This window comes from Bemisia tabaci, chromosome 9 (genome assembly GCF_918797505.1).
Source record: "Bemisia tabaci chromosome 9, PGI_BMITA_v3".
NCBI classification, from domain to species: Eukaryota; Metazoa; Arthropoda; class Insecta; order Hemiptera; family Aleyrodidae; genus Bemisia; species Bemisia tabaci.
Window position 1 is genome coordinate 13,414,779 of NC_092801.1, and position 15,640 is coordinate 13,430,418.

At 40.7% G+C, this 15,640-nt stretch overlaps 1 protein-coding gene across 2 annotated transcripts in view; it reads right to left on the minus strand.

Annotated features, from left to right (window-relative positions):
- Nucleotides 1-15,323, minus strand: part of LOC109032110 (protogenin B) — a 272,437-nt gene extending 257,114 nt beyond the window's left edge. For both annotated transcript variants that reach the window (XM_072304518.1, XM_072304517.1), the window contains exon 1: nucleotides 14,787-15,323. In XM_072304518.1, the coding sequence (XP_072160619.1) occupies nucleotides 14,787-14,853 (67 nt within the window). In that variant the 5' untranslated portion in view covers nucleotides 14,854-15,323. The remainder of the gene's footprint in view (nucleotides 1-14,786) is intronic.
- Between the last annotated feature and the right edge of the window lie 317 nt (nucleotides 15,324-15,640).

A 15,640-nucleotide genomic window follows, 5' to 3' on the forward strand; every position in this document is an offset into this window, starting at 1 on the left:
GGTCTCTCATGCAACTGTGAAATTTCGGAACATAAGATTGAAATGTGCGTCTCGACAAAAAGTTTCTTGGTCTCTGTACATTACTTACTAATTGGCAGCTGTTTCTCGTGTTCGCAAATGATAAAAGTCAACTAATAGGTACTGTCGAGAGACAGCATGAAGCCCTGAATAAATTATGTGATATTCCTGATCTAACTCAAGCTGGCAGAGGAAACTTGACAGGAATTGAATGAATGTGTAGAGTGTAGCGAAGGGACGAGCAACAGGTATTCAAGAGAGGCTAAAGTAAGAAAACACTTGACCACTTACCTGATCTAGCGTGTCGGTTAGAGGTTGATGGAAAGATCTGTTATTTCTTCGAGAGATTCGAGACCAAAGTCAACTTTGCAAACACACTTCAAAGGAAAATCAACGCGCACGTAACAAGACGGCCAACCCAAAACATCTAACACTATTTTCAGAGGTCACACAAAATTAATTTGTTTCTTCAATTGCTTTCATTACTGAGGAACAACGATCACGGTTAGCTAAAATAATAGTCTCAAGAGTCATCTTCTAAATACTTAGCTAATTAGAAAATTTCACAAATTCACATTTCACATGGCGTTCGAAAGTAACGACGCAATTAGTATTTGAGGTTATGTGCAGCATTATGCAATCCGAACAGCTGTTCGCGAGTTAGTGATAACTGAAAGATGGATTCAATATCGTCACTCCAAACCTAATTACAACTTTATTTTTGACTCTTTTGCCTTGAAAATTTGGATACTAAGAGTTGAAGTACCTGCGGAGGGGCAATCGTCCTTGAAACTTGAATAATCTGTGCCAGTTTCATTTATATATTCGTTGAACTCAAAGGGGTCAGTTGCCAAGGCAGGGAGTGCCTGGAGTGTCATCACTCCAAACCTAATTACAACTTTATTTTTGACTCTTTTGCCTTGAAAATTTGGATACGAAGAGTTGAAGTATCTGCGGTGGGGCAGTCGTCCTCGAAATTTGAATAATCTGTGCCAGTTTTATTTATATATTCGTTGAACTCAAAGGGGTCAGTTGCCACGGCAGGGAGTTCCATCACTCCAAACCCAATTACAACTTTATTTTTGATTCTTTTGCCTTGAAAATTTGGGTACAAAGAGTTGAAATATCTGCGGAGGGGCTATCGTCCTCGAAAATTTAATCATTTCGTTTGAATTTTGTTGCCGAGTCGAAGAATGTCATAATCTGGTGAATTCAAAATTCGCGGTCATCCCGAGGCGCCGGCGACAGTAGCGCGATCTCTTATCCCAGATTCTCAACTCAGAGTCTTGACGAATCACCTTAAGTTCTCCTCGAATTACGCGAGGAACTGCGCAAGCGTCGGCCATGATGAATATTGCCGACGATGGAGCGACTCCTCTAACAAAATGTTCACCTGTGCAGTAGTATCGTTTTTGCAGCGGGAAGCTCAAAATAACGCAAATTTCTTACGCAGATTGTGAATTTATGAGTGCATTTCAGACTTTGCCGATGCGCTCATCGTGATTTTTGAGGCATTATCTAGGGGAAACAACTCTTCATTCTGCTCTAGCAAAAGTTTGCAACAGGCCCATTGAAATGCTTTGACTTTCTCCAGTGTTTCCTAGCTTCTTCTGAAAAAATGTCCTGACTTTCTAGAGAGTACGGGAGGCTCAAATATAAATTTAAAGGTCAGAAGCTGACACAATGAGATTCGTCATTTCTGAAAAACAGTACGGGATGATCAAAAATAAATTAAAAGTTTAGAAGCTGAGACTAAAGATTATTCGTGCTTCGTAGTGGAATGAGAGGTGTAAGTGCCCGTAAGCGTGAAGGCGCGTTTCGTCACGAGAGAAAACGATCCAAGTTCCACAGAAGCGAGGCGTGAACGATCGATTATCGATATTTCCTCATTTGAAGCCGTGGTAAAAAATCGATTTTTATGGTGTCCGTTGCGAACATCCTGTTTATCGATCCTTTTCCATACGTTTAATTGACAGATCAATCGATATATTGCAAAGCACGCCACGCCACTGAAGTTCAAGGCCAGCAAGCTCTGGAAAAATGGGGCTTCTCATGCGCGATTTTTCGCGTCGGTGAAAAAATTCAGATAAGCAAGGGAATTTCGGTCCGAGTGCTAATTGCTACGTAATTGGAGTTTCTAGCCGACGAGTTCTCGTGTGTCGTGTCCGTGGATTCCTTTCCTTGGCGTCACGTCCTGGCCTTCATTTCTTCCGAAAAACTAATGCCATCAAACTGCCGTGCTAAGGAAAAACGCCGTATGAGCCTTAGGACGTTGACAGATTATATCATAAAATGCAAAATTTCAGGTTAACATGTCATCACCTTCCGGCCAAGTATCACAAACACCATGCGACGTTTCAAAATTCCCGCCGTCATTTTATTTTTTAACAGAGAAATTGTTGGTTGAATCTGTTCGAAAATTCCACTGAATTTTATCGGCAGTACAGAAAACATTCAGTGAAATTTTCGGACAGCTTCGTTGCACGATTTCTCGGTCAAAAAAGAAAATGGCGGCGGAAATTGGACTATGTGATGACTATGTGGATATATTTCCCTCGATTATTTCGAAAATTTAATTTGCAATTTTATCTATAGTATCTTTAAACCTCATGGGAGGATTTCGATGGCCAAAGGTCGAAACCACGTGACTCCGTTTGCGACGATGCAGACTTCCTATCATAGTTCATTTATTCTTTGAAAAACTAGTCGACGTAGTTTCTTTAAAACGTCCTTAATTTTTCTTTCCTATTGGCAGAATATTTTCCAAATATTCTAGATATTACGTTGGTTATTTGCTCTTCGAGAAAATAAAATAGGAGCGGGAATTGGAAACACCACAAGGGAAAAACTCTGTTTCGCACTTTGGCTATCGATACACATATATTTTCTTATTAATACATGTTTTAAAAAGAGAAATTCGGCAACACCCGGATGTTCATACGGAGTTTTCCCTCCAACACGGCGGCCAAGCTGCGGTGCTTTCTATTGAACCAGAAATTTTGAACAGCAAAAACATTGCCTCCTTCTCAAAATATCACGCAGAACGCGGGAAACGAAATGATTATTTTTATATAAAACGAATTGATGAACGCAAAATCGGCTCTCGATAATCGTCGGAAGAGTTTGTGGCAAGCAAGCCGCCAAAAATATAAATGTAGGTGTGGGCGAAACGTTATTCAACGCCTCTCCGTGTGGCGCTTCCTTACAGAAATTGCTATGGTGGATTCTGTGCGATTATTTGATTTTTCAGATGAATATCGCAGCATTCAGAAACGTCGGTAGGTAATTTAAGACAGGCGAAAAATTCAGATTTTCCTTCATTCTCGCGTGATACTACATAACTACTCCGGAGTTCGAATAGTTGCGCGCTCGATTTGCACATTTAACGATGCGAGTATACTACCTACATTCATAAACGTCGATAAGAATTTGAGACAGGCGAAAAGCTAAGATTTTCCTTCATTTTTGCATGACTACACAGGAGTTCAAAAATTTGCTCGCTTGGCGTTCACACTCTGACCAGTGTTGATTCACAGCGGCTTTGTAAAAAGTGAGAAATTACGCGTTCATCATGTCAATATTGCGTCAAATACACAATTTTTCCGGCGGTCTTGTGAGAACATAAAAAATTACGCGGTAAAAGGAAAATTGAAGTGGAGGAATTACGGACTCAAGATTGAAACAGGAGTTGGACTGCAAATCGGAACCACTAAGTATTTCTGACTCCTTTGGTTTCCCTACGCACATGGGTACTTTCATAGATGAGCCAGACATGATTGCTCCTAAAAATTGCATACTAGTGTGGTCCGATTTCAGTAAAGCGAACAAGAAGTCAGCTTGATGTAAAGTTCTGACTTCGTCTATCCTGCCAATTCGATAAGGTGGAAGAAGGGGGCAAGGGGGAGGAGTAGGGGGGGTCTTATTCAGCGTGCGATAAATTGCACTTGTGTTAAGGGGACGGAACAGTCGGGGCTGCATTAGCACCTGCTACCTGCTCTAAAAAGAGAAAGTATCCACCACTTAGATGGCAGCATCACACCGATGGCAATAGTGCGAAAACCACGTATCTCTATTCCGGTGTTTCAGAGTAGCCTCGAAGCCACAATGAAAAGTGTGAGAGCACGAATGGACCACGGGACGAGGTGCGAATTGAAGCATCATGATTCATGTTGTCTCATCAAAATTTCTCATAGAGCACGATGTGTGCACCGCAAATAATTATTTTGCGTTTGATTGGAAACTACTGAGTGAACTGAACACGAAGATACCCTTGGTTCATGAATTGAACAATTTTTGGAGAAAATATGACAAAATGATCTAATCTGCTAAAATACACGTGTTTTAAAGGGAAATGCCGCCAGATGACGTCACTAAGCGGTGCATTTTCTCAATTTTAAATCTATTTTTAACTATTTCCCACATCGGAAAAAAATTATAAAAAATACTGTATACCCTGGTATACGAAAAAGAGGCAAAAATAGTGTGTTTCCTCCGGGAAGCACTTTACTTAAATGCCATCACCAATAAATTTTTTAGGAAAAGGGGGTTTTCATTATGAGAAGGTAAACAGAAAATTTTCTCACTTTTAAATCTATTTTTATGCTATTTCCCATATCGGAAAAAAATTATAAAAAAAAAAACTGAAATCAGCTTTTTAAGCACTTTCAGATGAAGCCAAAAAAAATTTGCATGCAAATTCTCCATTCCGGCTAAGGAATACACCTTGCACAGTAACATGGCAGCAGTGCCCAAACTCCCCATCAAGATACCCTTATCCCATCGTGACCGCGGGCTGACACCGAATTAAAAACCGAGCCGAAAAACAGGGAAAACGAAAAAGCACCCTCCGCCTGTTTCGAACCCTGCGGGACTACCCCCTATCGCGAGACGAGTTTCCTGATCTCGGCCAGTTCTCAGTTCAATTCGCAGAAGAGAAAAAGACAGATCCTCGATTAACTTAGCGTTAGGTTCATTTAAGTTCAAAGGGCCTCAAAGGGATGAAAAGCGCGGCCCGAAAATAAACCGAGCAGTGGCGTGGCGTGAATTGCGATACATCGATTGTTATGCCATTTAAACCTACGGAAAAAGATCGATAAATAGAGTGTTCGCAGCGAACACCTTAATAATCGATTCTTTACCGTAGGTTTGATGGCATAACCATCGATATATCGCCTCAAAGGGATGAAAAGCGCGGCCCGAAAATAAACCGAGCAGTGGCGTGGCGTGAATTGCGATACATCGATTGTTATGCCATTTAAACCTATGGAAAAAGATCGATAAATAGGATGTTCGCAGCGAACACCTCAATAATCGGTTCTTTACCATAGGTTTAATGGCATAACAATCGAGTATCGCAAAGCACGTCACGCCACTGAAACCGAGCGCTTGCCCACTCGAGCAAACGCTGTGCCCAGTGGCGCGGCGTGAATGATCGACAAGTATCGATATTTCCCCATTTGAAGCCATGGTAAAAGATCGATTACTGAGGTGTTCATTGCGAACACCCCGTTCATCAATCTTTTCCATGGGTTTAATAGGCCGATCAATCGATGTATCGCAAAGCGATGTATCTTCACTCGCTGCGGCTAAAAATAACCGATAACAAAAAGCAATGAAGAGTGGAAATGCAAAACATCTTAAATGTCATCAAGTTTTGATGAGATCGTGCGTCTGGGCAAGAGAGATTTCTCGCCAATCCATTGAATAATGGCAGTGGCGTGGCGTGAATTGCGATTTATCGATTGTTATGCCATTTGACCCAATGGAAAAAGATCGAGAAATAGGGTGTTCGCAGCGAGCACCTTAATAATCGATTCTTTACCATAGGTTTAATGGCATAACAATCGATATGTCGCAATTCACGCCACGCCACTGGAACCGAGCGCTTGCCCACTCGAGCAAACAGGGCGGATTTTCTCCGGGGGGTCGCTGACCTACCCTATCGAATAAACACAGCCGCATTGCGCGGGAGCCTCGCGTCGATAAATCCACGCTCGTGCCGGGGCTTGGGAAACCTTCCCACGGATGCGGAGGGTTCTCCAGCCTTCCCATTTTCCGCTTACCTTATCATAATGAAAACCCCCTTTTCCCAAAAATATTCTAGGCGATGGCATTTAAGTAAAATACTTCCCGGAGGAAACACACTATTTTCGCCTCTTTTTCGTATACCAGGGTTGCTACAGAATTTGCTCAGGAAAAATTTGTCGTTCGAAACCTTAAACCCATTTTAGAAAGCGAATAAAGGTAATTTAACAAATTTTGCTAAGCAATTTTGTCATTTTCCCTCACTTTTGAAAATTCCGTGACATTTCTTGGTATTCTCTGACATCAGGTTTACTAATCTTCACAAAGAGTCAGTTCCACTGGTCACAGGATCGTGTTTTCCACCGCGATATACATTTTAATAGGAAATAGATTTTCCCAATAATACAGGAGGCTTAAGACAGCGATTACAGCAGAACCCTGAGCTTTTTAGGCTAAAATTATTGACTTTCATAAATTTAGGTATTATGTTCGCATCGTGAATGAGGAAAGCAACTGCTCGAACTCCGAAGTAGGTATGTGGTATCACGCGTAAACGAGGGCAAATCTTGGTTTTTCCTCTGTCTCAAATTACTGACGTTTATGAATGAAAATATTATGTTTGCATAGTCATTGAGGAAGCCAAGCCTCGCCTTTTATGCATCGGAGTGTTGCGCTACTCTCTGGCTTTTTTCCTTTTTTTTTCTTCTTCTTTGTCGCACCACGTGATTTTAAAATTTCCAAGGAAACACCTAGGTCCGCAGAGGCTGGGAGCAGCGCGTTTTCGCAGAATCATTCGTGCAGGTGTGCAACAAGCTGATTTCGTGATTTTCTCATGCTTGCTTTTCCCGGATTTCCCAGAAAGATGCACCCCAGTGTATTTTCCACTTATTTTCTTCTCGAAGAAGCCGGATGTGGAGGGGCAACTGCTGAAAAATTCATGTATCTACAGCTCCGTCTGAGAACTGAAGACGAGGTTTTGCTTTTAGAGCGCGTGTACTCAGTTTACGCCAGCCATCAGACTGTCGAGTAAAACCGGAGCACGGTTTCGAATTCTTTGATTCCAGCGGAGCTTCGAGCGACAGGGAAATCTGAAAGCTCAAATCCTGCCAAGATTAAATGACCAAGTCGAGCTTGATCCGGTGGCGAGGAGTGAATCGATTATCGATATTTTCCCTTTTAAAGTTGTGGAAAAGAATCGATTATTAAGGAACGTCCTGTTTATCGATCCTTTTTCATTAGTTTGAATGGCGGACCAATCGATATATCGCAAAGCACGCCGCGCCACTGATTTGATCCCCTCGGTGGAACTTCCGGCTCAGATTTCGAACATCAGCTCAGGAACTCATATTTCTCTTTTTAGATAGAATTCCTGGAGGAGAATCGCCGAGAGGAGAAGCACGAAAAGACTCAGTGGCGTGGCGTGAATTGCGATCTATCGATTGTTATGCCATTTAAAATCATGGTAAAGAATCGAATATTAAGGTGTTCGCTGCGAACACTCTGTTTGTCGATCCTTTTCCATAGGTTTAAATGGTATAACAATCGATATATCGCAAAGCACGCCACGCCACTGAGAGAGATCTCTTAACTTGCAGTGGGTAAGGGATATCGGGACCTGCAAAGGTTGTGCGGGTGTGGTCACCGTCGAACTTTGAAGACACTTATTTTCCTCCTTCTAAAAGGATTGCCACAGAATTTAGAAACTTAATTTCTCTGACACATTTTGGTAAAATTCCCTGACAGTTGAAGATATGCCAAATGGTTAAAAAGGCATAATTGTAAATTGAACAGCATTTTACTTTATCAGGTTGTTGAATTTTGAGAATGTGATTCACTTTTCTTTTTTCGGTCCTGATGTTGTCTTGAAAAAAGAGATGGGTCATAAAACAAAAGGAATTATCGCTCCATGGGCGTTAGTTGAAAGTTCGTTTTCATTATATCAGCGCCAGCTTAAAAATTGGAAGAGCGTCAGTCAAATAAAGCAACGATACGTAATTGGAGCGTCCTTACTTTCTCAAACCAAGGAAAAGCTCGTGTAAGTTCGTTTTTCCTATTTTTCCTCTTTCTCAATTCAGTGTGAAAGCGTGAGAGAGTGTGCATAATACAAGCCTACTACCTAGCTAATTTCATTCCCTAATGAGAAAATCGAAAAGTATTTTTAGAAACTTGAATGACACGGGTAGGATAACGAAAAAGATAAACATTTTTCGGGATTTTAAAAAAAAAAACGTTAATCTGCACCAAACTGACACGTGCTTATTTTGGCCTCGAAATAAGAAGCGACCGTAATAGCTGTGACCCAGTAAATTAAACCCGAGTGATATGATTTGTTCCCCGTCTTCCAGGGGTGCGCAATCAGTTTTTCACTTAGAGTTCCCCACGGCCTGACTTTCACTCAGTACACTGGAAAAAAATTCTCGGCGTTTTTACCATGGTCCATTGCTATCTTTACCATCTCACTTTTTTTTACCAATTATTGGTAATTTTACCAAGACAGACTGGTAAGCTTACCTAAAAACCGGTATTTTTACTGTTTTTTTCAGGTAAGAATACCACTTTTATTGGTAATCAATTCCCGGTAACTTTGCCATTTTATCTCGGTAATTCTACCACAGTCGATACAAAATATTGGCGTTTTTACCAAGGTTCAGTAAAATTACCGAGAAAGTTAAATAATTTTACCGAGATTCTCGGTAAAATTACCAATTCCATGGATGGTAATTTTACCAAGAAAAAACTGGGATCAAATAGAACCCTGAATTCTTGGTAAGTTTACCCTTTTTTTAGTAAACACACCGAGATTTTTTTTTCAGTGTAGGTAGTGTAGTTTTACCAACGATAAACTATGAAAGATGATATTGTCGGTTAAAAAGAATGAGAATGGAGCTTTTGCATGTTGGGAAGAATTGCGATTTACATCGTTAAGCTCATTTTAAATTTCGCGAGGAACACGACGGTGTTACTGGTTTTTTCCGAAACAATCTCTGAAACTCAAATGAAGTTCTTAAAGTTGCGGTCATACTTAATGGAAGGAATCCATTCCCCACGCTATGCTCCTGAGAGTTCACCCCTAGATCTAGTCGAACTCTCCATATACCAATCTGAAGCAAATACATTGAGAGGTATTTCTTCCACTTGAGCCGATGTTTTTAATTGTCCCGCCGCACTGTGGATCGAGTCATTCAGAGAGGTTGGACATGAAATTTTGAACTTAAACTGTAAATGATGATACTCAATGTGTCAAATTTTGGGATATAAGGGGTGCCTCTGCAAGAAAATTTCTCGAGGAAACCAATGAAACCACTTTTAGAGTCTCAAAGTTTTGTATGAACGGAGTTATAAGCTTTTAGGGTTTCGAAATTTTGTCCGAACTCTCTTATTGACTCGATCTACTGTGCGCCGACTCAAGTGGAAGAAACTTAAAACTTCAAAAATCAAGATCCCTGGTGTTTTTTGAAAAAAGTGGAATGTATTACACATCAATACAAACGCCAAATCCTCGAGAAATCAATCATGGACATAGTTTTCTCGAAAAAATCGGCTGAGATCGAAAAATATTAATGGTTTTCATTTTTCACGTTATTTTCTATGAGGAGTTCAAAAGTGGTCATCGGGCGTCTGATTGGCTGATATGCAAGTGCGGGAAGATCAGGAAGTCTAGCACTTCGATATCCTGGTTTTCTATGATTGGTGTTCGGTGTTTTACTCTCTACAACACTGAAAAAAAATTCTCGGCGTTTTTACCAAGGTCCGTTGGTGCCTTTATCATCTCACTTTTTTTTAAAAAAATTATTGGTAATTTTACCGAGACAGGCTGGTAAGCTTACCTAAAAACCGGTATTTTTACTGTTTCTTTCAGGTAAGAATACCACTTTTATTGGTAATCAATTCCCGGTAACTTTGCTATTATATCTCGATAATTGTACCACGGTCGATAAAAAATATTGGCGGTTTTACCAAGGTCCAGTTAAATTACCGAGAAAGTTCAATAATTTTACCGAGATTTCTCAGTAAAATTACCAATTCCATTAATGGTAATTTTACCAAGAAAAAACTGGGATCAAATAGAACCCTGAATTCTTGGTAATTTTACCCTTTTCTTGGTAAATACACCGAGATTTTTTTTTCAGTGCGGACTCTAATTTTCTCTTCGCATGTAAAAAAATCATGCATTATTTGTACCCAAGAACTCTGCAAGAAGCCTGAGGTAGCTGAACCAATCGAAGATTGGTCATCCCGTGCCCTCTCTCCATGGGACGACCAATGGTCAACCCTAAAACCGGACGCGAAAAATCTCAGAACGCTTTTGCGAGCGTAGCTTTCTGCGATCGGAGTGGAAGTTCAAACCGGGTAGATGCGAATCTCAGAAATATTTCGCTTCACACTGCAAAATGATGACTGATAAGGCACGCTCTTGCGTTTCATTTGACGGCGGACCCCCCCCCCCCCCCCCCCGGGGGGGGATGGGGGGAGGGGGTCCGAAGGGTCGCGGATCATGACCACCGGCGTGGACACCCACTTCGCGGCGATACAGGAGGACGGTCGTGTTTCATTTTCGAGATTCGTTTTGTCGTCAGGGACAACATTGCCAGACTTGCGATTTGTACAGGTAAACAGTTGGCCAAAGTGCGAACCAAGTGTCTCCATTTCCATGATACCTTAGTTGATAGGATGTTGTTCTTTAAAGGAATGAGGGATTACGTGTTGTTTGGTTGTCACAAATGGGAACAATTAGTTATTAATGGTTTCAAGAAAATGGCAGTAAGGGAGATGGTTAGGTTTCAGGAGGCTAATTGGGGTGATGGAGAGTTGTTGCCCAAGTGTTATGGGTGGAAGGAATTTGGATTGTAAAGTAGGTTAGGGCAAGTAGGGAAGGTAGGTTGGAGTAGAACGGGATTAGCCCTTGAGGGCTATTTGAAGTGTGTCCCCAGCCCCCCCCCAAAAAAAAAAAAATGTCTGTTGTTTCACATTTCCGGATACTTTTTTATTTCATCGAGGCGAAACAAGACCACTTTTCGGCTTGAAATTTCTACAGAATACTCAGTTTTCAAGGAAGAAAAATCAAGGAAATTTTCAAGAAATTACATGGACCAGTTTTCCAGATGAAAAATAAGGTATAACGGGAGGTCTGCGACGTCGCAAATTAGGAGACACGGTTTCGCACTTCGGCCATGCCGACAAACACTCAATACTATTAGTGGAATTTAAAAACCTAGTAAGCGCACTAAGGCATTGCTAAGGATGTACAATAATTGTACAAGGTGTTTCTCACACCGTAGAAGCGCCTAGGTGCCCTCACACTCCCACTGTGGACTTTATCTTGGGAAATTTTCTCTGAATAATTGAAGTCACACTTAAGTAATTTCGATACAAGAATTTTTATCGTTACACGGTGTCCTGAAAAAACCAGGAATTGCGCTGAATCAACAGGAAATGAAACAGATCCGGAAAAATTGGGGACTTTGTTAAGAGATCGATGCTAAAAACCGGGAATTTCTCTTTTGTCCGCTCTAATATCAAATTACTCTTAAAACTGGTGACCAAGGTTTATTACACCTCAAAAAATCAGATAAAAGATGAAAAAGTTGATTTCTCTCCACAGATTTTGGCGAAAAATCTTGGTTTTAATGGACCACTAGACAAGGCACGAATTTCAGCATTCTGATACATGTTTCTTAACCAAAATTTCACGTAGAACACGATGCGCACAACAAAAATTACCGAAATTAACTCCTTATGAAGATATCCAACGATTCTTGATGCGTGAATTCAAACCACCCGCTTATATAAACTCAATGCTCTACGTGATTCACATCGCGCGCTAAACGTTATCATGACAGTCTCTGCGATATAAAAATCCGGCAACTTCGATCTTGACGCTTTGGATCAGCTATAGCAAATTGCTCATAGTTTGAATAACACATGGTGGGAAATGAACATTGCTCGATTGAGAAGCATGCTGAAACCGTTGTAGTGCGCGATTTGACTCTCGTAGAGCTTTGAGTTTCTTGTGAGCGGGCAGTTCAAATACCTCGTAACCAGTGTAAAATAAAAACGTAAATATCTTCGTTAGGAGTTGGTTTCAGTCATTTTCGATGTACGAATCGTGTTTTGCGTGAAATTCTGGTTAAGGAGCATGTAGCAGATTGCTTAAATTCGTACCTTGTCTAGTGGTCCATTGTCGAGAAAATCTAGAGGAAAACAAATGAAAATCCTCAGATTTCAACATGGAATTTTATCTGAAAATCAGAAAAAAAATCAGGAGATTGAGGGAGAAAATCAAGAATTCTAGACATGCCATAAGCCACTGAATTCCCAATAATTAAATTAGAGAAGCAGATGCACAAACTTAGCAAAAACTAATGGCACTTACTAGGTTTTCGATTTACACTCCTCAACTGTTCAGAGGGTTCATGACAGCTTAATAAAATTGAAGTAAAGGATTTTCAATGTACTATTGAAAGCTCTGTATTAGGAATAGAGGACTTAAAAAGATACATCAAGTACCTACTTCCAAAACAAATAAAAGTGTCAAGTACTTTCAAGCAGGTACGGAGGTGCAACCGCAAAAAAGTGGTCACGGTCACTAATAACGCCTAAAAAATGGAATTTTACTTCTTCTACCAGAATTTGCTTCCTGACCTAGGCAAAGAGAAATAAATGTATGATGTGCGATAACGCTATTCAACTTTTCAGTAATCTTTTTGTGAAAAAGGAGAAAAGACAAATCTTTCATAAAATCCAAAAATAGGTAGCCAGATTAGGTATGTAAAATTAAAGCAAAGAGCTTTGAATTATGGTAACAAAATTACATACAATTTAGAGCCCAGAAGATTTAAAGAAAACAAATCAAGAATTTCTATGGAATTCTCAAGGCAGCATTACATACGCTGGTTACCTACGCTTAAAAAAGGATGTACACTGTAGGTAGTTGCTGTAGGACCCTACACTTTTAGTTGGATAGTGCGCCCAATGAAGTTTTAACACTGTCTTAGAAGACAAGATCATAGCACAAGGCTAACAAACCGAAATTATTCTTGAAATAAATTTATTTGGGGTTTAAATTTCTACCTCAGAAGTAGAGGGGCGTAAAAAGTTCTGTGCCCCTCCCAGCGCAGGGTGTTCCTGTAGAAACACCGATGGGTAAAGGATTACTTAAACGAGGAAATCTCTATGATTATAATAAATTAAAAATAGATCAGAATAGACTGCAGCCAAAGTCTTGCATGTCTAAGAATTAACTCATAACGATGGTATGCTAGTATAATGTTGCAGCAAGGGGAACACAGAGTATGATCTAAGCGTGCTAGGATAAGATAATGATTTCATATTTGCCTCATTCTTGCATATTTGAACTTGATGAAAACATATTAAATGATAAGCGACAGTCTGGCAGACGAAAAAAGTGGAAGAATTTTTTAAGCGAATTTTTAGTGCTTGAAGGCAGAAGGTACCCGAATGATACCCGAGGATTACCCGTTGCGGATGACCACAGACCTTGATCTACAGAAACAGTCTTTGGAAAGCAATTCCATCACTCATGGGTTGATGGAACTGCTAAATTCCATTGAAAATGAATTTGCTTCTCACACGTCCATCGTCAAAGTTGGTTCGGTGAAAGTTATGGATTTAAACCAATATTTTGAGGTAAGTGTAAGTTTCCCACCAATATTGTTTTACAAGCCCCTTCTTTTCCTTTGATAATAGAATTAAGGATGGTGATTGGATAAAACAATTCCCTATTTTTCAGTTGATCAATCAACAACGCACACGGTTTCATCGCCGTTGGATCAGAGTTTGTGGTCACCAAAATTTCAGCAATAGATCCAATATGGAAAAAGCTCGTGCTTTCATCTCTGGGATACATAGAAGTCTGTGGTCGGGCTAAAGGACGTCTTGAAGACACTCTGTTGCTTTAGAAGAAGGTAGCATGACATTTTAATTGCTTGTTGGTTGGTAAAGTTAAAACGAATTTTTAACGAGTATAAAAAAGAAAAACCCCTCTAAGACTCAAATACACGAGCATTACTAGCCAGAATATATTGATAACTGAAAACCTTCAAATGACGGAAGCGGCAAGAGGCAACCAACGGTTACACCTGGTGTGTTAAACGAGTGCCTGGCTTAAAATGGGAAGCGATTAAAGATGGTAATGATCTATAGGGATGAGAATACAAATTCAATGCCCTTGGAAATGCTGGATATTCCACCGGAAAAGAACACAGGCTGGGCAAGGACTCTCAAAGGTATATTGTCAGCTCAGTTGTATTTAGCAGAATTAAAGGGCTAAGAAACTAAAAGATTTTGTCAATTTAATTGAAACAGTCGATAAATCGCTGCTCGAGTATATGAAAGGTCGCTGGGTTTAAAAACTATCTCGCGCTTTCCGACAGGGGAGGATGCCCTGAGTGTAAACAAGGTGTTATTTTGGTCTCAACCACGCGGCCATTACGGTGTTAGCATGACAAAAACAAGCTTCAGCAAAAATGGGAGGAATCACTTCCTTGTTGTCAGCAACAATAAAATTAAGTAAAACCAGGGAATAATCCACGGTTTTACAGGAATAAAGTGACAAAGGCATAGAAATGTCATGGTGGACGCGGAGTAAGTATTACAAATTCCTCACGACAATCACGCATCAACGCGTCCACGACCAGTCACAAGGATGGGCAGATTGGGGCTCGTTAGGGATGTAAACACAGAGCTTCCTAGTCGAAGTTTCAAGAGATTTAGCGAGGATTTACCTGAAGCATCCGCTGGCAATAGTTCCAAAATTAACAGGAGAAAGAGCAGATGTACGACTGCCGCCATGAGTGCACACACATTTAGGAAGATTATATTTTCTTCCGACAACACAAAAACACGAAACTGAGAACACCGCACTTAGAGCTTGCACTTCATGTTTGGAGAACGACTCCAAGTTTCGCAGCACGCTGGATAGGAGCGCGCGGCAATGGGTAAAACACAATAGAAAACCGATTCAAAACACACAAATATCCGGAATATCACTCGCGAAAACCATTCCCGAGCTCACCTCGCAACTGGCGAAAACGCGGAATCAAACTCGCGATTCGTGAAGCCACTAGATTCACTTGACGCGACGCGGAACACGGAACCCATTGGGTTCGGGAAACACTGTAGCGCGAAAGGGAGTTAATTTCGTTTATTTTTTTAATTTGTAATTTTGAAATCGTTCAAAGTTACGATCACAACAAAACTGACATAATTGATAATTGGAGGAGCGAGCGAAACGGGTGTTGCAGCTGCGAGAGGAAGCTTTCAACTGAATTGGCACCGGATTGGTAGATAATCCGCTTGGAGCAGCACCTACCAGCGGGCGCAGTGAGGAAGGTCAGGTCATGATCCTGTTGAGAGTGTCCCCTCCTTCTCCTTCCTAACCCAAACCGTTGCCCCCTTCGCAATGGAGCTCTTGCATGTGTCTGATTCCTGTGTATAATTTCGCGAGAAACACGTTGATGTATTCTCTGAAACAAACTCCGAAATTCAAAAAATCTCTCACGAGGTTGTAATGGAATGGAGGGGATACCTCACGCTGTTTTAAAACTCCACCTCTGCATCAAGTCAAACTCTTCATGCA